Source organism: Cylas formicarius, unplaced genomic scaffold (assembly GCF_029955315.1).
Source record: "Cylas formicarius isolate icCylForm1 unplaced genomic scaffold, icCylForm1.1 PGA_scaffold_7__23_contigs__length_41026272, whole genome shotgun sequence".
Classification (NCBI taxonomy): Eukaryota; Metazoa; Arthropoda; class Insecta; order Coleoptera; family Brentidae; genus Cylas; species Cylas formicarius.
The window spans coordinates 40,959,618-40,981,939 of NW_026844352.1; the positions used below are offsets into that span (position 1 = coordinate 40,959,618).

Genomic DNA, 22,322 nt, shown 5'->3' on the forward strand with positions numbered 1-22,322 from the left:
TTTCTTTTGTGGCACATCGTCTGCGGCACATCACTCGAAAATTTAATAAGCCCCTAGAATATGTGAAAATATACAGGGGTAAAAAAAAACAAGTTTCAGATATTATTATTATAAAATATACGAAACCATTTCCAATACAAAAGTTGTTGCAAGCGGTGAAAATAGTTGTCGTTATACGGTGAATCTCGTAAGTATGTTATTAGTTTAAAAGAAACACCCGGTATTTGCAAAAGAAATGCGAAACGCCGCGTCGTGAAAAAAAGTTCGACACGGTCCGGAGTCCAAATAATCCGAAAATAGACGGTCTCTAATAATAGGTGCCTTCCCGACGTTTGGGCGTGGCAAGTTCAAGGTCGGGCGTTCGAGAAACGCTGTCAAAACATTGTCGTCGAATCGGCGACGGCCTGGGTGGCCTCTCAGTTCTTAATTACCGACGGGTGACGACACCAATTTAGATTTCGACCTGTTTTACACTTTTTTTTCCACAAACTTATCAATTGTTTTCTTTACTTTTGGAACAAAACATACTGGAGCTAGTAGAAAGCTTAAGGACGTATATATATTTTTAATATCTAAATTAGTTCTTCATCACGCAGAGTTGGTTAAGACTAATTATTTGTCTATGAGATACAAATACGCCATGACCCTTTAAAGTAAATAATAATAATAATAATATCGATACTACGTTTATTTCCAAAATACGGTTTAGGGCAATACGTTGTAAATTTTAATGTCTATGGCCAGAAGGAGGCTGGCAGTCAACTTAAAAAATCTCCCGGTCTATAGGAACGATATTATTGACAATTTTAATATATCTGTCGCGAAAAATAACCACATTCGAAAAGTCGCTAAGATAATAGTTAAGTCGTAAAAATAACTGGGTTTAATATTAATTAAAGGTCACAAGGATCCATGCGAGAAACTTATCTGTTACGACCTTAGTTTTAATGTTTCTGTGTAAACGCAGATTTAGATACATGGTTTTAAGTCTTCATTTATCTTTTCTTCTACGTCAAGCGCATCTAGATATAACATTAATTTTTGTATAAAAGAGATTAAAAGCGCCTTTGTTATTCGCGAAATCATCTGCATCGAAAACGAAAAACATTGTCGCAGATTTTCAAGTAAATCAATCTAGCGAATATATTAAAAATATTTTAAACACCACGAGTCTCATGAATCAGAAATCATAAAACACTTGTTATTTGTTAGATCTTTGTCACGTAAAGCAACCAAACACATCAGCAAGATACAAGTAAAAGATTTAAAAACATTTTTAAACTTTAAACGTTCCTAACAAAGACGTAATAATAATAAATAAAAAAGAGTATATCAGTATAAACGGGAGAAGCAAAATGTAGGTGGAAAAGGGTAACCAAAATAAATACATATGTATCTTGTACTAAGACGAAGGAGACGTTGTCAAGTCGGCAAAATATAATACCTCATCCTCTGAAAACGAATTAGTTGATTTGTAGCGACGTTTGGGGCGGTTCAGGTGCAAATCCACCTCTCTTCACTATTCTTGTTCTCTTTCAACCCTAATTTCAACTAAAAGAGCGCAAAGCCAGCGTTCCTATCGATTGCACGATATCGCGCACGATCCGGCAACGGGGCGACTGGGAGACGACCGGAAACCGTGCGGAATTGCCAGTTCGCTCCGACAAATTTAAAAGAAAACGTCGGGGATTCTGCGGACGAAAACTTCCACGTCTAAATTAAAAGCCATAGAAACGCAAAAGCTGCGGAAACACGGCGTCTGGCGAAATCAATTTTCTTCCCCGCTTCGCGTCCTTCTTTGTTCGATAGCGAGTACGGACACTTTTGCGTTTCTCATGATAACAATTGAGCGAGTCTTAGACTTTAGGGATAAAACAAAAACTTTTTAGGGCAACACTTCTAAGTAGGAAAACAATTATATTTATTACAAAACACTTAACACGATTAATTATATCTATTAGGAAACACCTTCAATTATATCCATCAGGGAAAAGTTTTAAGTAGGAATATAATAATCATATGCATTGGAGCAACACTTTGAAGTAGGCAAATGTACAACCATGATGTACAACCACTAGCAATTTGTAAAACTGAGATGGCAGACGGCAATTATTTCTATTATAGGACAATTTTATCTAAGAATATAATTATATCTTTAAGAGAAAACTTTCAAGTGGGAATTATATGTAATATGAAACACTTTTAAGTAAAAATGTAACTATATAAATATACTCATTTGGGAACCCTTTCAATTATACTCCTCATTATTTATTATTAATTATATCAATCGAGGAACATTTTTAAGAAGGAAATAATTATGAAAATGTTATTGGAGAACATTGTAAAAGTATGAATATCTATCAAAGAACACTTTTGAGTAGGAATATAATTATGTAGGGTTTCAATCGAGACGAATTTATTATACAGGGCGTGTCAAAAAAAATAAATTAATTGTCTATAAATATATTAATAAGCATGTTTGGATTTCAAATCGAAATAAAAAATTTTAATTAAATAATTAGAGGACACTTTTATGTACGGATATAATTATATATGTTTTAGAACATTTTTAAATTTAAACATAATTTTATCTATCGGGGAACACTTTTAATTATAAATTTAATAATATCTGTGATAGAACAATTTTAATTAGAAGATCACAATCACGATTACGGTTGATATTAACTTTAACAGAAATATGAGTTGAAATTTTATTTATTTTTCTAATAAACAGCGGCTTGATGCGTTAAAATAAGAATAGAAAAAACATCTGTAAACATAATCAATGTACATATTTTGACCGACTTATAAGCGTTTTTGGTTTTTAAATCGAGTTGACTTCGAGACATAAATCCGAGTTAACGTTCGAAGATGCTTATTGCCAACGCGTTGCTCCGTTTGATGATGATCTCATCGCCGTTGTCGAGTGTGGTGTATGGTTAACAGCTTGTTAATTGTATTAATTCAATTAAAACGTTAAAAACGCCGCGCAGCGGGTCATTAAACCCCGTTCTACGATAAAATTCATGTTGTTACTCCGTGTCCCTAAATAAATATTTCGTTTTTTTACTCCCGCCTGTGAAATGCCTAATTACACACCGATCTAGCATGCGGGAAGCGTCACTTTACCACGTCAGTTTCGTTGTGATTTTACCGCACTACTTGAATTTTGACGTTTGTCAATCCTGACGGTCAGTGAATGTCTTGGTCTAGTTTTGCAAAAATGTACCCAAAAACAAATACACAGAAAAATGTTATGCAATATATCCATCAGACAATTTAAATACTAAGTGATATATGCTACAATTAAAATCTAGTGGACTAGTCGGTAAGTAAAGTGACATTTATAATTTAAATTTCCCACAGAAATTTTACATACTGTTCGCATGAACTTTTGTGGTTTTTACAGTTTTTATATTAATTTCTTGCCAAGAGCAATTGTACTTAATGATGAATTGCAAAAGTTAGATAAACAACATAACGTTTTAAAATTGTGTTTATTCAGTTGTTTATACGACATATCTAATAATACACCTCTCTCTGTCTAACGTACACAGTTAAAAAGAGACAATATTGGAACCGAATACGTTTAATGGTAAATGGTAAATATGTTAAAAAAAAAACATATTTTTTAAGCAACAAAAATAATGAAAATTCAATTTATAATAATAGAGAATAAGAGCAAATTCCTGTGTACATAAAATTGTCGATCGATAAGAACGAACGTTCGTTATTTATTTTTTTTACTATGCCCCTAAACGCCGACATTTGTTTATACATTGGATCTTTATATCAGATAAACATTTTTCAATGAAGATGAGAAGATTTTGTGGCTTTGGAATATTGGATTTATAAGATTCTTTTTTTTTTGACAATTTTTGGTAACGGTAATGGCATATCTCGGACGCATTTCGTTGTTTGCAGTTCGAGTTCTGCAAAAAAAAAACATAAAACTTCGAGCGGCGGAAAATGAAAATCGCGACTGCGGAAAACGAGTTTTTTCCTACCTATCGGATTCGTAATTCCGAATAGTACAAACGCGGCCCCATAAATATTTAACAGGAGCCGGGGGCATCGATTTCGCTCGCAATCGGAAAATAATTATTCATTTTCGGGCGACAATTAAAAGCAAACCGAAATCGAAATTCCCTCTCTCTCGTTTCGATTAATTTGCTCGAGTAAATTTCGCGGGTAATCGCAAACTCAAATGTTAACCGATTAATTGCGAATGGGGAAACTTCTTATCCGAATCGTCGATTTTCTAGCCAATCGGAAGGCAGTTTCATCCGAAAGGCGCCTCGAAACCGATAACGACGTGCTGTTAACATTTCCATCTGTTCGCAGGATTTTTTGGACCATTAAGTCAACCTGTGCCGTCATCATCGTCGGACGACGTAATTAATTAGTTTCCACTTCAAATAGACGATTGTCTCCAACTGAGTTTTATTTACTTCGAATACACGGTCAGCTTTGGGTAAATTATTTGCATATCTGACTTTGCTTTTTAATTTAATTAATAATAATAATAATAATTTTTCTTCCGCAGGCTATTATAATACATTTTATAAAACTTCTGAATTCTGAAACGAATTACCCAAAGTTTTTGTTTTTGACACTCTGACAGTCGTCAAATTCGTCAAATGTTTCTGTTCAGCTTCTCCCTTTAAAGCGTTGAGGTTATCGGTCTCGATTGATAATTTTCTCTTCTTTGATATTGATACCCTTGGAACATTTGGTGGAAATGTTCGCCTTAAAAGCGTTTTAAAATATGATATGATAACCAGTTGCGATGATACTTTCCGAGTGTGTTCTTCTCCAAAAAAAGGGAAATTAAATAATTTTGTAATATCGGAATCCACTATTTTATCCCATGTCCTTGAGGTACCCTATCTAGAAGCAAGCATGATTTAAATCACTTGATTTTTTAAAATTTAAAATGGTGACTTAAATCAAACTCAATTTTTTTAAAACCTTTTTTTATTGAGACCAACACAAAAAGTACAACGTAAAAATATTATCACAAATAAAAAGAAAAACACAACTTAAAAAAAAAGATAAATAACATAAAATACACTAATTTTTCAAAGAAACTTCCACAGGCTACTATAATACTTTTTACAAAACTTCTAGATTCCTCCTGAGCCGGTTTTTGTCGAGGAGAAAGTTTTGTAAAAAGTAATAATATACACTCTACGCTTCTACATTTTCATTGTATAGTTTGAGCAAAAATACTAATTTTTCCCCCATTCTATTCTCATCCAGTTCATCATATCTGAGTGTACATTTACGTTTTTTATTATTGTATCCGAAAACATATTTTTTTTTTAAATGGGCAACTGCGGGCATTCAACTTTATTAGTAATGGCAAAAGTGCAGCGTTTCCATATAAATTATTAATTATTTTTAAAGCCAGATTCTTTTCTTTGGGTTGTAACTCATATTTTCGCTTTTGAGCGTTCAATATATAGACTATAAAACGATATGGCGAGTTCCGGCTTATATCGCACTTTAATTTTTTTGTATTTTTGATAAAGGTAATTCTACGACATTCTCGAAGATCTGAGAGCATCTGGGATAGTGACGTTTTTTCTCTACAAAATATCAAGACCAACTTTTCAAAACTTAAATATTCTTGTGCCGCATGTTTAAGCAAACATTTTGCCTTTTCCTCCTCATTGATGCCATCTAAAAATCTTATTGGTAACGTTGATCGCGGCGTATAACCAGATTTTAATAAGTGAATAGCTTTTTTCACTTCAGAGTTTTCAATGCTATTTGTCAATTTTTTCTTTTAATAGTAATAATAAACCAAAATATTATTTACCCACCTGTATTCGTTTCTTATTGCTTATTATCCGAAACATCATGGTGTGCTTGAAGTGTTTGAACTATTCTTTCAATTTTGTTGTGGGATTTGACACCCAGATTTATTCGGATCTGTTGTTTTAATGTAAAACTCCCATGTGATATTGTCTTTTCTTCTAGCCATTTAAATAATTTCCCTAATGCTCTATATTTCACTTTCACAACGATAATTTATATTATTTATTTTTTTATTTTCTATTTTATTTTATTTATTTATTTTCTTGAAAATATTTTGTAATTGCCATGTAATCAATGATTTTCGATTTTTTGAATAAGAATCAAAGTTTATCCAACACCGCTTTTCCGCTTTTTCTTTTCTATAACGCCGACGAATTTCCAAATAAATAAGAACTAAAAGTTTAGATTTTCTTTACAAACTGCCTGTTACTACATAAACCGAAAAATGACAATAAAACCATAATGAGAATTTAAGTTTAATAATGGAGAGGTATTTATTGCTTTAGATCAAAATTATTTTGAATTTAATGGTCAGATTTACATCTCCAAGGAAGGTTTGGTTATGAGAAACCCACTTAGTCCTTTGTTAGCCGAGATTTTTATGGATAATTTGGAAAACGTCATACTCGAACATCCTTTAAGTAAAAGTTTTCTTTGGTGGTATATAGATACGTGGATGATGTCTTTACTTGCTTTGTTGGATCGGACAGACAAATGAATTCTCTTTTAAATTATATGAACTCATTACATAATCGTATAAAATTCACTATCGAGATTGAACAGAAAAACTCTATTAATTTTTAAGACTTAACTATTACGAAAACGCAAAACAAATTAGATTTTTCCATTTACCATAAACCTACACACACGGACACAGTCATACATAACAGCTCAAATCACCCGTATACATACAAAATGCCTGCATTAAATTTCACCTTTTTATACACAAACTTCTGAACATTGAACAACGGCTATAATCCGTCCATTATAAAATTATAAATAAAAAACAAATCCAGACAACAGTAAACTCTATTTATCCGAAACTTAATACAGAACACGAACAATTTAAAACAATTACATACATGAGAGAACCCAATGAACAAGTTTCAAAACATTTGTCAAAATGTGGTTTAAAAATAGCTTTCAGAACTAACAATACAATAGGAAAATTTAAAAAAAAAACAACAAAACGAAATGTCCAAAATGTCAAAAATCAGGTGTCTACAGGTTGAAATGCCGATCTTATCCTACACTTTATATTGGACAAACAGGTAGATCCTTCAAGAAACGCATTAGCGAACATAAAAGAGCGTTTAAAAACAATTATGCTACACACTTAAACACAGAAAAACACATTTTGAAGACAATTTTGATATTTTACATACAGCCACAAAAAGTAGAAAATTAAATTTGTTGGAAGTCATGGAGATTAGGACCATTAGACATTCAAATGTTTTGCGTAACGATCAATTAGATTTAAATACCTCTCCATTATTAAACTTAAATTCTCACAACAACATTAATTAAAGTTTTATTGTCATTTTTCGATACACATAGTAGCAGGTAATTTGTAAATATTACATTTGATAAAGACGCGGTGTTGTGGAAACAATTGACATGTGAATGTATATAACTTATATAATGAAGAAAGTCTATCGACCGTCCCGAACGATGAAAATTCTCCATCGAAAACGAAACACTCAGTTTCACATAAACACACATGCGTGCCAGTCCCGAACGTGTGGTTTATAAAAGTAACGATAAACAGTTTAAGCTCCTGCGGGTTTGTTAAGTTAACTGCCTAACAATGTGCAGCTGACGAAACAAACAATCGTTGGTAATTTATAAGGAAGCGGCGTTCTGTTTTTGGATTTACGGCCGAATTCGGATGGTGACGCGACGTCGAACATGTGTCTCGATTGGTTCGTGTTCGCTTCTCATAACACGCTTAGAATCCGGATGAAATTCGCGAAAGGAGTTATGGTAGTTACTTTATTTTATTACAGTTTATTACTTGAATTCAAATTAAACAATATATCATGTCGTAAGAGTAGCCTTTTCAGAATTGCGATGCATAAACAGATAATGATTGAAGTTCTGGAATGGAACCTTGGGGAACTCCGGAAGTAATAGATGTCGAGAATTCGACCGATTATTTTCTCCCGGACCTTGGAAAACGTTGATAGAGTGCTTGTGTGTTTTTGATACTATCAGCGAAATCAAGTAATTAGTTTTTTTTTTTTTTCGATTGTCACCATGTCTGTCTGTAATACACAGAATATTTACAGTAAAAAAAAGTGAATCATCACTCAATGAGAAAAAGAATGCCAAGACTCAATCATAGGAGTCGTTTATGGGAGTATCTTATGGATAACTAAGTTAACAAATTATAAAAGTCCCCAGAGATATATCGTTTGTTTTTATACACATCGTCAAAGGCCAAGGTAGCCGCATCATGCATAAAAATTCTGTAGAGAAACGGGAGGAAGATTGAAAGGTTTAAATAAATATACGGACTCTAAATTACTATGGTTTTTATTTTCAGCAATTCATCTTGAGTTTGGTTTCCTCGAAAAATACATCAAATAGTACACTTGGTGTATTATTATTTTGAAAAATGCCCAATTTGCTTGAATGTCAATTAGCTGTAATGAGCGTATATCGAAATATTTTTTATATAAGGTTAAATAACGATTTTAAAGTAAGTTACTCAAAGTAACCTGTCTACTTACAAAAACGCCAATTGAAGGAAAGGATTCTCAAACTCGCCGTATAGACAATAAGAGTCTTGTCTTTATCGAAGCGAAGTTGTTCCTACCTTGGATAAACTGGAAAAGAAGCTAGAAGAAGATGAAACCAATATAAATATAATCCGTGCCACCCTCCATAGAGTTGATTGTAAAATGGGATTTAAGTACCGCCAAAAGGCAAGTAGTAATGAGAGAAAATGAAAAAGAAATTAAAAGATATAGATTAGACAACAAACAACATGGTTCCATAATACTCAGAGGAAAGCACCTTAATACAGGCTGTTAGAAAATTATATTTATTTTGAATTCGCAATTAAACAACAGTATGTATAAGATAATTTGGCTGAACAGGTTAAGATTGCAGTTAATAATATACCAATTGAGAGCTGGAAACAGTACAGTACAGCACATTATAAAAGTTGTGAACTAAGAATTAATATTACGTTCTTGCACATTTAATAATACTTTAGAAGCACTGAATTAATGACTTTGAGCAAAATTAATGCAAAAAATCTTTGTATGTTCATCATAAGACTAAAGTGTGCAAACCTTTTCCATTGTCGCGGAACGTTATAAAATCGGACGTTAATTAAGCCTCTCGCGGCGTGACACCTTGTTACACGGTCGCCCCGTTTCCGGCAGTCGGAAAATATCCGCCTAGGTGACAGCGTCGGTTAGAACCCAGGTTCAAAGTATCCTTTGTTGGGTTCTTGTACGATTCCAAGGTCACCGGCGACTTCCCCCCCCTCTCAACGGCCATCGCGGTACGCGACATCCAGCGCGACGTTGCCACGCCCACGTTTTCTAAATCTTCAAACTGTACAGATTCGTTTAAAAATTTTGTATCGGATTTCAGTGAAAACGCTCGTCCATCCGCATTTGTTTCTGCAGCGAATAGAAGATATACGTAAAAAAAGAAGAAACACTAGAAGCGAAAAGTAAGGAAAAGCAGCCGCCTAAACCCTCTAGGGTACGCAAACGAAGGCAAATTTTATAATCGTTGCTCAATTTGCAGTTTAGTATTGATGTGGTTTAAATTTCGTTAACGGCAAAAGTGTCGCATTTGATGGGATTTCGTGCGAAAATAGGAAAAAGATTTTTGAAATGAAGCAATTTTCTGTTGGCAAATCTCCAATTTCTTTACATTTCAGGTACTGCGGGCTGGGGGATACGGAATATAGTCAATCCGGACGTTTATATTCATTCGATTTTTTTATTATTTCTTCGTTCATGATTTTTGTGGGTTAAGTTTGAGATTACGATCTTTTGCGTTATTATTTATATGGTTTATTTTCTCGTTAAATTTTTGTTCTGCTTCATCTATATTTTCAGGAGTGACAGATGTTTGAACATGTCAAAATTAAAGTTCTGTCTTGGTTTGAACATCTACTTATTGATCCTCCCTGTATATCGTTTATTAAATACCGACACAAATTAAAAACAAGACGACTACTTGACGCACAACAGATAATATACCGATGAAACATGGCAGCTGACAGTTTCCTAAGCAGCCGATTCGTCGGCTTTTCCGGCCTTTTTCTGAAACGCGCGCTACTTTTCTCGCGAACCGGCAACGTCGCCCGTATTTTTCGGCCCTGCGTTACCTTCAACTCCGTGTGACTGGACTCTCGCGGCACAATGGGTGAACGATCTATCCGAGGCTGCCGCCTAGCTGTGTTCGCTTTATATCACGTGAGTTCTCCGACCGGCGTAAAACAAGAAAATTCTGGAAATTATTATCTATTATATGATTGCTATTGCACCATTTTCAATTTTTTACCATTTTTTGCGTTTACCTTTTCAAAGTATGTCATTCTATTCAAACCAACAACAATTGGTTGTAGCCCAACGTTCGATGTTAGAAAAATCGCGAGATAAAAAAAAACCTAGGCATGAAATTTGCAAATAATTCTCAAATATCTTCACTTTTGTCAAATCGCAGTTTGTGAAACAAATAAATGGATTTCAAAAGAAAAAAACATTAATTTATTTGTTACTCACTTACACGACAAGGGACATATTTAATTTCCTGTAAAAAAGTTATTCTGGATATTGCGAGATTCAGCAAATCGTTTTTCGTCAACAAAATGTTCTTAAAACCCAGGTGAATACCGCAGTTTTTATTAAATTATTTTGTAGCAAATAGGCTGACGGGTTTCATTTTTGCCAGGACCAAGCCAAACTGTTTCGTCAAATAACAATAAAAATAAGCGTGCTAAACAAGCATTTTCTTTCCACTTACTTACTTTAAAAAAAGCCTTAACGTACACAAATAGGAGCAATGATAACAGAGGCCAACTTCCAACTTTTTAAAAAGCGATGAGAAAATTATCAGCCTTATTTACTACATTGGAAATTGAGACTTTCAACGTAAATTATGGTCATCCAGACGCGCCGGCAGAGGCGGTCGAAAGCCTCGCGTGTCCATTAAACCTCGAGCACAACGTGGACGGGGATAAATTTTACATTAAGGGGTCATTCATCACTCCTGCTCGTTTCCACGAACGGAAGAGGACTTTTCCCCTTTTTTTGGAGACGCTAACGGACATTTAATTTACTCGGTTTTTCGGGCAAAATCGACGCAAAATTAATTTGTATTGACGGCGAAGTTGGTTACATTACATTGATTATACTATATAGTTGGTGTCGCCAGCAGGCATTTATTTTAAAATGGCGTCCTTTGTGCTTTCGAAATAACAACTAAAAATTTAATAAATATCATACTACCAGCACTATCAGATGGCTATTTTTATATTACTAATGGAGATTGACTCAGACTACCCCTTCTTAACTAAATTTCTTCTTCTCTCCTGCAGTAAAATCTGAAGGAATGCATAAATTTATTTTTGTGTTTATTTTATGGATATCTGGAAACGGAAATTTATTTTAAGCTTGTTTACCAGGCCGCATGAATGTGGAAATTTCGAAAAAGAATGTAGACATCAGTATCAGTAAAATTAAATGGTGGATTAAAACTTTAAAAAGCTGTTGACAATTAAAGACGGTAAAAAGTAGTCTTTAGATTTTTGCTAATAATTTTTGTGAATCTTCAAAGGTCCTTAAAAGGGAAAAATTTACTTAAAAAGAAGTTCCGATTCTATTATTAACAATTTTATTTTAACGTTGAAAATGTCGTAGAGATTGAGATTGCGCTCATGGCATCACAAGTTACTAAGTTAACAATAAAAAATTTTTTAAGGTTATATAAAGTAGTATAAAGTAGTATAAAGTATAATCTAAACACTTCAAAAAATTGATTCCCGTTAATTTTCCAATAACTATACCATTGTTAATTTACAATTTTTTCTGGGACTTCCTTTATCATTGCAAATTTTTAAAAAAATTTAAATAATTGCCGTGAAATTTTTTCGCTTCGTGGTGCTTTTCTTGTATACCCATAAATATGATAGTGGCATAATATAATTATTTTTTAAGTAAACAAAAAAAAAAAAATTCACCGTAACGTTGTAAAGATTTTGTTCATTTGTTAATACCGCCAGTAATGACATTTATTAACTAAAAAAAATTAGCTCCATTTGTTCGTACTTTAATTTTGCACATCTTGTATTGATTTGCGTCGAAAATATCCACACATATAAAGAACCCTTAATATTTCATTATTTAACGGCCTGCAACTTTTCACAATATAATTCAAGGCATAGGACGTTACATATACAATAATATACGGGATGTTCTATTTAAAATAAGAAATATTTTAGATACAAGGTAATAAATCTAGAACGGGGCTTTAGAATTTGAAATGCCCATAGACTAAATTTTGTAGGATTTAGACGTTTGGCTCGTCTCGTGGAAGCCGGTGTTGCCAATTTTCAGTAAATATTATGCTTTCGGCGCAAACCGATTAATTTGTCAAAAAAATAAAACAAAACGTGCGGTATCGTTAATACTCGCAAGTCTAAATATTTGACGATAATAATTTCTAACGGAAGTGCCGGGAATTGTAGGTTTAAATCTCAGCGTCAATAAACAAATGGTGCTTTATTAATAAACTAATGCCAGTAGAGATTTTTCGAGGAAATATATATACGGTGGACAGTCGATTAATGACGAGTCTGTCTGTTCTAGGTTCCCCGATTTTGCAATATCGTCACATACGACAATCGAGCCTGCTGAGTTCCGGTAAAAAAACTTTTCTGAAAGTTGCGTTTTCCTCTATCAACTGCTATTAAATGAAGATAAAAACAAGCCGGAAATCGCTCGTTACGATTTGAAATTCATTTGTTTTCGAAAGCTTGACACGATATTGAACTGGATCGAGTGCTAGTTTGAAAGACATTTTATACAGAATGTGTGCACAATAAGTCGACTAAAACGAAACCTAGAATCAATGCAAAATAACAATTTTAGGGTAGGTAAATTTTGTAAAAACTTTTTGCTGATTGAAGGGTTCAAAAAAATAAGGGCTCATAAAAATACGTTTTGTTAGTTTCAACGATTTTTATTTATGCAAGAGATTCAAAAAAAAAGTCACATTTCTGGTGGTTCGCTCAAAGGAAATAACATAAATGGCAAACAAAAGGCGTACATCACAATACTATTCGTTAAATCGGGCAGAAAATATTTAACATTTTAGACTTTTTTGGATGACGAATCTCCAACCTTGCTACTACTGCTTGTTTTTTTAAATAGTCCGACCAGATTGGAGGCACCGGGAAGTTGGTTAGTTTAATTTTCTTGCGACTCGATTTGGATATATATAATAATAAAAATTAAAAAAATTGAATAAATTTGAGATGAGCCGTCACGTTACGGTTCGAATTTTAAATTTATTTGGGTAATGGATCAAAAAATATTGCAGATGCATAGAAATGTTTAGCAAGTGTGTTTTTTAAAGGTTTACAAATTGTCGTTTTTTCTATAAAAACCACTCCGTCAATTTTTTCCTTCTTGGATTTATCTGTAGAATACGAAAATATACAGGGTGTTTCGCTCAAGGTGAAAAGAAACGGTGTAATTTTTTTTAATGATTTCAACTTTATTAAAATGAGTTAAACCTTTTCGAGAAAATATCTTGAAGCATATCAAATTTAAAGTTTTTATTGATAATATAAAAATAAACAGTTTTCAGTCCTGTTCCGCATAATCAGCCCAGTTCGATGTTTTTTTATAACAAATTGGCCGCCAACGTGGAAGCAGAAGTTTTAATAGGGAACTTGAATAGTTTTTTTATTTCTTCAATACATTTGTGTATCAAATATCAAAACTCTAAACCCATTATTTAAGTTGCAATAAATAATTTAAGTTGGGACACCCCGCTATTCCTTTTAAACGACGTCATACCGTTGTGTTATTCTGAGGTTATAGGCGGAGAATTATATTATTTACGTTTATTTTTAGCTCGTGTAAAGGCTTTTTTGTATTTAATCTACTCCAAGCAACACAAAAACAATATTACAAATTGTGACGTGTTCAGATAAACTTTTTATTCGTCTACCAAAAAATAAAAGTCGTCGTTTTTAGTTAACATTTGAATTTTAAAAACTAAATAACTTTAAGTTGATGACAATATTATATTGGTTTAAAACTAGCGGCTAAATTTTCTGTTTTGTGTGTAAGGTGTCACCATATCCACTAAAGTTAAAGTATCATATTGACCTTTTTAAAACATCGGTATCGGTCATTTAAATAAAAACCACCAAAACGTCGACGTTCTCTAATGACTTTTCTATGCTACCGTCCGGCCCGCGCATAACCTTACGAGCAAATTGACGTCACAACCGGTCACAGCCAGCCACAGCGGGTTTCAAAGAGGATTGAAAATTTGCGGGTGTCTTCGAATTAGTCGACTTTTTTCTAATTCGACCGACGCGTGAAACCATCAACGAGCGACGCTCGCCCGGAAATCACTACGTATCCGCGGATTCGGCTATTACCAGCTCGTCCTCGGCCGCACTGATGGTGATCATCATCTTCTCGTCGTTCGAACTCTCCGAACTCGAACGCGTAGAGGTGGCCGCCTCCTGCGAGTAATTCACGTGAGTGATGGCGTACTTGATATTGTTCTTGGTGTCCGTTATCCACACCGGCCGAGGCTTGACCTCCTCCTCCTCCGTCTCGATCGTGTTGTCCTCGGTCTCGCCCCACTCCTCCTCCTCCTCCTCCTCCTCCTCTTCGTCGCCCTTGTCCGGAGTGATCTTCTGCTTAAGGTGCGTCTTAAGGTGCTTCGATAGGTGGTCCGATCGCATGAATCTCTTGTGACACTCGCTACACTGGAACCTCTTCTCGCCGGTATGCGTCCTGCGGTGGCGCTGCAACTCGTCCGACCTCGTGAACTTTTTCCCGCACATCGGCCACCCGCACGCAAAGGGCCTCTCCCCGGTGTGCCACCTCAGGTGCGCCCTCAGATGGCTAGTCTTCCCGTACACTTTGTTGCAACCCGGTATGTGGCACACGTGCTGCTTCTTCCTGTCGAAATGCTTCTCCCCGTCCCTGCAATTCGGGCAGGTGCACGCCACCCGTTTCGGCTTCGCCTGGCTCTGTTTCTCCTGCTCGTTACCCTGCGCCGAGTCCCGCTCCGCTTGGATCGCGACCTGAGGTTGCTGCACCACCTGCGAAACCACCTGCCACTTGCTCGGGTCGTCGGGATCCTGCTGAAGTTGCTGCCCGACCGCCACCTGAGGCTGGGCTATCACCTGAACGTTTTGAATCGTCGGCAGGGTCTGCACGCCCGGCAGCTGAATGATGTTGCCCAGGTTGGTCCTCAGGTTGGACGCGGGTATTACGGTAAACTGCTGCCCGTTGGTCCCAGCGAACGTTAACTGGCACCCCTGATCGATCGGCGCGGCCACTTGCTGCTGCGGCAGCGAGGTCGCTATCTGAATCGACTGGATCTGACCGCCGGGCGTCAGGATGTTCGCCACCTGCGGGATCAGCTGGGGTTGCTGAATGACGCTTTGGGCGGCCAGCTGCACCGGCAGGTGTATGGTCTGGTATATCGTCTGGCCGTTACCACCCGATATGGGCACCTGTACCGGTATGGTTTGCTGCAGCAGCTGCGGCTGCGCTTGGCGCACCTGCTGCACCGGCACCCCGGCCGGCAACACTCCCCTGATCACCTGCCCGGGGTTTATAACGTGCTGGACCTGCTGACCCATCGCCGGGATGAAAATGGCCTCTTGACCGTCCAGGCTGACCGCCTGCGGCGCCATGACGCCGTAGCCGAGCAGGTTCTGGCCGGACAGCAGCTGCGCAGCCCCAGCCTGCTGCAGCTGGAGCTGCTGCAGCTGTTGCTGCGCGACGCCTACGGGCACGCCTATCAGTTGCTGGGCGGATTGGTGCTTCGTCTGCTGGATCGCGTCGCCGTCCTGCTTCGGCGACGGATCTGCCCTGGGAACGAAGACTCAGTCAGAAACGCGGCACGTGGAGGGCACGAAGAAAAAAAACGCAAAATTCGTTCCACCGCGCACCTTTCCTCGGGCACTTGCTAAACTGTAGTCTAACGTCCGGTAGGTAACGTCCGGTCGGTATAATGCGTACCCCAATATTCGTTGGAAAACGGTTCCGAAAACTATCGGAAGACCGATCAGATTAAAGAGGCCCCAAGAAGCAATTTAGTTGTTAAACGGCACTTTCAAATTCGACCAACCCAAAAAGTCAACTAATAACAGTCTCTCGCAGGCGATACTAAATTCCGTATACCTTTTTCACCAGAAAACTGTGTATTTGCCGTGGATATGACGACGACGAAAACGTATATAGTGTCGTCAATTGGTCAAACAAAAAAAACTCCGCGAACAAGACTTTTTCATACAAATTGATAACGAAATTATGCGTCCCGTCGTCCCACAAATTAGACACTAAACACAAATTGACTGTTTGAGATTTAGACCGCACATAAACAATAACGTTAAAAGGCGGCCTACATGAATCTGAAGCAAATACATCCGGTACGCCAATATCTTGAATTGCGAATCTTGAATATTGTCAAGGTTTGTTATTTATAGACCCTGCTTGGCAAATCTAAGACTCATCTAGGCCATCAGACAAAGACGAAGCGAAAATTTTGATGAAAAATACCTAGATTTACCCCCTTTTTTTCGAATTTCTTTCAATTATATGATTAATTAGTGAAATCCATCCATATACATTGCGATCCATTTAAAATGCTGACGAACAAAAATTAAATACAAGAAGTGTTTCACGGAAAGTATATTTTTTATTTGTGGTATTTTTATGTACAGGGTGCCCCGTGGGGCTAGGACAAATAGGCTAGCCTAAATATTAAATAAAAACTGTCGAGGCAACAAGGGATATCTTATAAAAATAAGACGCGATTAGAAACATATTTACGGGGGTGAGAAAGCGTTTTGTACTTAGTAATGAGTCTACTTACTTGCATAACCTGTTGATTTTATGTAGAATTTAAGTTATGTTACAAAAAAATTGGAATATTGTTAGATTTAAATAAATCGAGATTGTTTTAAAGACGACTTTTCCGATCTTGGCGTCAATGTCGAGCGGTGCATGCCAGAGCAGGGCATCAAAACTGATGCCCGTCGCCACCCTCTGCGGCGTCCCGGCTCACGCGCGCGAATAGACCCGAAGATTTCCCGACGCATCCGAAATCGATAGATCGCGCCAATATTTAAATATTCGAACGTAATCTAACACGGCCAAACTGACAACATTCCGCTCTCGGAATGCATGACTCATTTGAAGTGTCACAGACATGAACACACAGAAAAAAAACAAAGTTTTATTTCTTTACAGCAACGTTAAAATATATAGATGTGTACATCGGTAAAAATTCGTAAACCTTTCATTCTGCAGATTTATCATCAGCCGTCCCAGAGTTCCCTGTAATGAACAAAAAACGAGAATTCATCAATCAAATGAATTTCACAAACAATTGGGACTAGATTTACGTAATAACTCACAAGCTGACAGACACGATGGAAATTCTGTAGTAAGCACGCATTTACAAATACAGAGTTGACTTGAGTAGCACGATGGAAATACTGCAATAAGCACGTATTTGCGATGGGCTCTCAAACAACAAAATCAAAACACAGAGTTGACTTGAGCAGCGCGATGGAAATACTGCAATAAGCACGTATTTGCGATGGGCTCTCAAACAACAAAATCAAAACACAGAGTTGACTTGAGCAGCGCGATGGAAATACTGCAATAAGCACGTATTTGCGATGGGCTCTCAAACAACAAAATCAAAACACAGAGTTGACTTGAGCAGCGCGATGGAAATACTGCAATAAGCACGTATTTGCGATGGGCTCTCAAACAACAAAATCAAAACACAGAGTTGACTTGAGCAGCGCGATGGAAATACTGCAATAAGCACGTATTTGCGATGGGCTCTCAAACAACAAAATCAAAACACAAAATACTCCAAAGACTATTTAAATTAGTTTTATATACACAACTCAAATCAATCTAACACGGCACAACAAGTCAAATTATGTACTTACAATTGTCTAGTTGTAATAATCTTTGGAAATCGTCAGGCGTCCAATCAGTAGGCCAATGCCGCAACTGATCCTTAGAACATTTAAAAGTTTTCGGAGTACCTAATTTCTTAATCAAATACCGATTATTGGTAAGTGATCTCTTGATTATGTAAGGACCAACAAATTCACAAGAAAACTTTTCAGGTCTTTGACCTCGGCTTAACAAAACAGTATCACCTACTTTATACAGCTGATTGTCTCTTCGCTTCTTATTTAGATAATTCAACTGCCTTTCTGAATTTTGCCGTAGTTTCTTTATAACTGCGGAATAATCCACTGGAGATTTAGTTTCATCAGGGATTGGCAAATCGGTTAAGACTGTACGAATTTGAGGCGTTTGACCCTCTCGACCAAATACTAACTTAAAAGGTGAGCAACCAGTCGTCTTTTGTTTCGTAGTATTGATTACTAACTGGATCTTCCATACTTTGTTCGGCCAATCTGTTACTTTATTGGATTCAACTCTTAACAAATTGGTAATAGTTCGCATATAGCGTTCTATTTGTCCGTTGGAGCGATGAACACCGGGGGTTGTCACGTGTAATTCGATGCCAAAATATTCGGTAAATGATTTAAATATTTTTGCTATGAAATTAGTTCCAGCGTCGTGAATTAGTTTGGAGGGCGTGCCAAATATGCTGAGGAATTTAGCAAAATTTTGTGTTGTTTCTTCTGTAGTAACGGTGGATTGAGGATATAGGAGACAGAATTTGGAGAAGGCGTCAATTATAACAAGGATATATTTATAGTTTTTTGGATTACCTGGTAAGGGGCCCAGACAGTCGACATGAACTGTATGGAATGGTTCATCGGGCTTTGGGATAGAAGTAAGGAAGCCTTGTTTAGGACCCGTCTGATTTTTTCGTACTGCACATATCAAACAGTGTTCAACATACTTTTTAACATACCTGGTCATATGGGGAAACCAAAAGTAAAGTCTGATTGAGGCAAGAGTTTTTTCCCAACCTATGTGACTTTGATCATCGTGAAATATTTTCAAAAGACTATAACGGTTATTAGATGGTACAAAAAGTAAAGACTGAGACGATTTGTTATTTTTATTGGTTGTAATACGAAATAAGGTCTCTTTTTCTAATTTATATTTTCGTTTGACATCATCTTTAGCATCGTTCAAAGATTGAATGATTTGTTTACATTCCTCATCTTGACTTTGTGATACGGTAAGCCAATTTTTATGAAAATTGGGTTGTGAATCGATATGAGCTACAGTTTCAATTGGGTTCCTGCTAAGGAAGTCAACATGAGATATTTCAGAGCCCTTACGATAAACAATTTCGAAGTCGAAATCCTGCATATAAGCCCACCAGCGGGCGGTCCGCGGCTTAAGTTCTTTTTTGCTTGCAGATAATTTTAAGGAATTGCAATCAGTTACTAAAGTGAATCTTAATCCAAGCAAATATACACGAAAATTTTTTAAAGCTTTCACAACGGCCAGAGTCTCTAGTTCAAACGAATGATACATAGCTTCATCTGGATTGGTTTTTTGACTGAAATATTCAACTGGACGAAAGGTATCACTGTGTTTCTGCAATAAAATAGCACCGAAACCAATACTGCTCGCATCAGTATGCAATTGAGTCTCTAAATTTGAATCGAAAATTGACAATAGGGGTTTTTGAGTAAGGACATCAATAACATACTGCCTTGCTTTTTCACATTCAGTCGTCCAAACAAAGGGAACATCATTACGAGTCAAGTGAGTTATACAAGCTACTTTGGAAGAAAAAGCGGGAATAAATTTACGGAAGTAGCTCGCCAAACCGATGAATTGGCGCACTTGTTTCACGTTAGTGGGTGACAGACTTTCCTTGACTGCTTTAACTTTATTCGGATCAGGTCGGATACCATCAGCCGATATTTGACGACCTAAATAGGTGATGTTTTGCATAAAAAATCGACATTTACGAAGGTTAATTGAAAATCCGGCTTTAGACAAAGCATCAAGAACTAATTTTAGTTTACAAAATCCATCCTCAAGTGTGATGGAGGGTATTACTATGTCATCCATGTAAACAACCGCGGTGTCATATTTTAGGTTACCTAAAGCCATATTAATTGCTCTCTGAAAGACCGCAGGACCATTGGCCAGTCCAAAAGGCATTTTTAAATACTCATACTGACCATCCGGTGTCACGAAAGCGGTTTTTGGAATCGACTCGGGATTAATCGGGATTTGGTGAAAGCCCGAAGCCATATCAAGTGACGTGAAAAATTTATTTTTGCCTAAACGATCGAGCTGATCGTCAATACGTGGCAATGGATACCGATCTCTTAAAGTTATTTTATTCAAATGACGATAATCGACACACAATCGAAATGTCCCATCTTTTTTCTTAACGAGTATAATCGGGCTCCCAAATGGAGAATTGCTCTCCCGGACGATTTCGTTTTTAATTAGATCAGCAACGATGCCACGTACTTTCTGACGCTCAAACTCCGACATACGGTAGGGATGGTGATAAACAGTTTTGTTTTCTGTCAATGTGATGGTTAATTCCCCGGTATTGACAGGTTTAATGGTAAAATCAGTAGCAGTTGACAAATTCTGATAATTCCCCAGCAGTTTGATTAGTTCAGCCATTTCTGCATGCTCCAGATCACTTGTTATTTCCGAGTTATGAATGGTTCGAGTAGAATTTGTAAGCGCAAGCATGGGCATAATTTTTTGAACGTTTTTATTTTTTATTAAAACTACATTATTTTCGTAAACATTTTCACCAACGATAACGTCATATTTGGAATGACTATGCGGCACAATAACAAGATCAAGCGTTATTTTTATTTCGGGAAACTCTACCAATGCTTTGGTAAAAGAAAAAGAATTATGTATGGTACCGTCGAACCATCGTAAAGGAGTAACACGCGGAATTTTCTTTAGATTTAATTTGTCTACCAACGTTTCTTTTATTAGCGAACACGTGGAGCCGGTATCAATTAAACAATTTGTAGTGTAACCCGAAATAACGATAGGCACAGTTTTTAACTTGTTTTCATTAAAATTATGTGAATTGAGCAAAACGTGATGAGATTTAAATTTCTTTACGGTTGGGTCCTGTCCGGACTCTGAAACTTCACTTCCTCGACTTTGTTTATTTTGCCGACGAAAACAATTTTCAATGCCGTGACCAGGTCTTTTACAATATCGGCAAACATCAAACCCTTTATTATCCGAGTTATTGGTATTCTTAGTTTTAGATTTACAATCGCGAGAAAAGTGTCCCGATTGACCGCAAGAATAACAATTTGCCTGCGTCGTTTTTTTGTGTGAAAATACATTATTTTTCTTATTCAATTCGGATGCCGATTTTTCGACCAGAGGAATTTTTATGTAATTAGAGAGAAATGCAATTAAATCACTAACAGAGGCGGCACTACAATTATAGGCCGCAGTTCTGACCGCAAGATCGTCTATTGAATGAGCAATTATTTCGATCAAATCCGAATCAGACCAACTTGCCCGCGTGCGCTTTAATTTTTCTAATTTAATTCTCGCGTATTCAACATAACTGCGCGCATCGGAACTACGATAATTTACAGCATCGCTTAACAGTTTACCCAAATTCTTTTGTTTGGGAAAAGATACAGAAAAGTCAAATTTAAAATTTTCCCACGTTTCTTCCGTGGGTTGCCATGCCGAAAACCATCTTAGTGCAGATTTTTGCAAAAATGGACCAATTCTACTCACGGTTTCCCGATCTGACCAAGCAAATTCGTTCTTATACCCTTCAATTTTTTGTAACCAAATACCACTATCCATATTGTCGGGGTCAAAACTCGGCAAGGCCAACGAAATGGGAGTGGTTTGGGTGGCTGGCGATGTGGTTGATGTCGGCGACGGCTCCTTTGTACCGACACGCTGTTGCAAATTCTCAAGGATCGACGCTATGGCGCCCAAAGATCGATTCAGTTCTTCTTCGGCCATTATAGCACACTCCAAATTACGTTAAACGATTACACGTGTACCCCACACCTGATGTTAGATTTAAATAAATCGAGATTGTTTTAAAGACGACTTTTCCGATCTTGGCGTCAATGTCGAGCGGTGCATGCCAGAGCAGGGCATCAAAACTGATGCCCGTCGCCACCCTCTGCGGCGTCCCGGCTCACGCGCGCGAATAGACCCGAAGATTTCCCGACGCATCCGAAATCGATAGATCGCGCCAATATTTAAATATTCGAACGTAATCTAACAATATTATATATTTTTTTAATAAAAGCTATATATGGAATGGTACCCAAGAAA

General features: G+C 36.8%; 2 protein-coding genes across 2 annotated transcripts in view; both read right to left on the reverse strand.

Annotated features, from left to right (window-relative positions):
* The window catches only part of LOC132705719 (brain tumor protein), a 109,991-nt gene that overhangs the window by 82,015 nt on the left and 5,654 nt on the right, over positions 1-22,322 (reverse strand). The gene's annotated exons all lie outside the window — the stretch shown is intronic.
* Positions 14,441-17,239, reverse strand: LOC132705154 (transcription factor Sp4-like). Its single transcript, XM_060675589.1, has 2 exons — positions 17,217-17,239; positions 14,441-15,920 (listed from the first exon to the last, which is right to left on the reverse strand). The coding sequence occupies exons 1-2, from the start codon at positions 17,237-17,239 to the stop codon at positions 14,441-14,443; spliced, it is 1,503 nt and encodes a 500-aa protein (XP_060531572.1).

Coding starts and splice junctions, on each gene's coding strand:
- LOC132705154 (XM_060675589.1), bottom strand. CDS start 17,239: ATGCATTCCGAGAGCGGAATGTT. Junction 15,921..17,216: donor CATTCCGAGAGCGGAATGTT/GTCAGTTTGGCC, acceptor CTTCGTTCCCAG/GGCAGATCCGTCGCCGAAGC.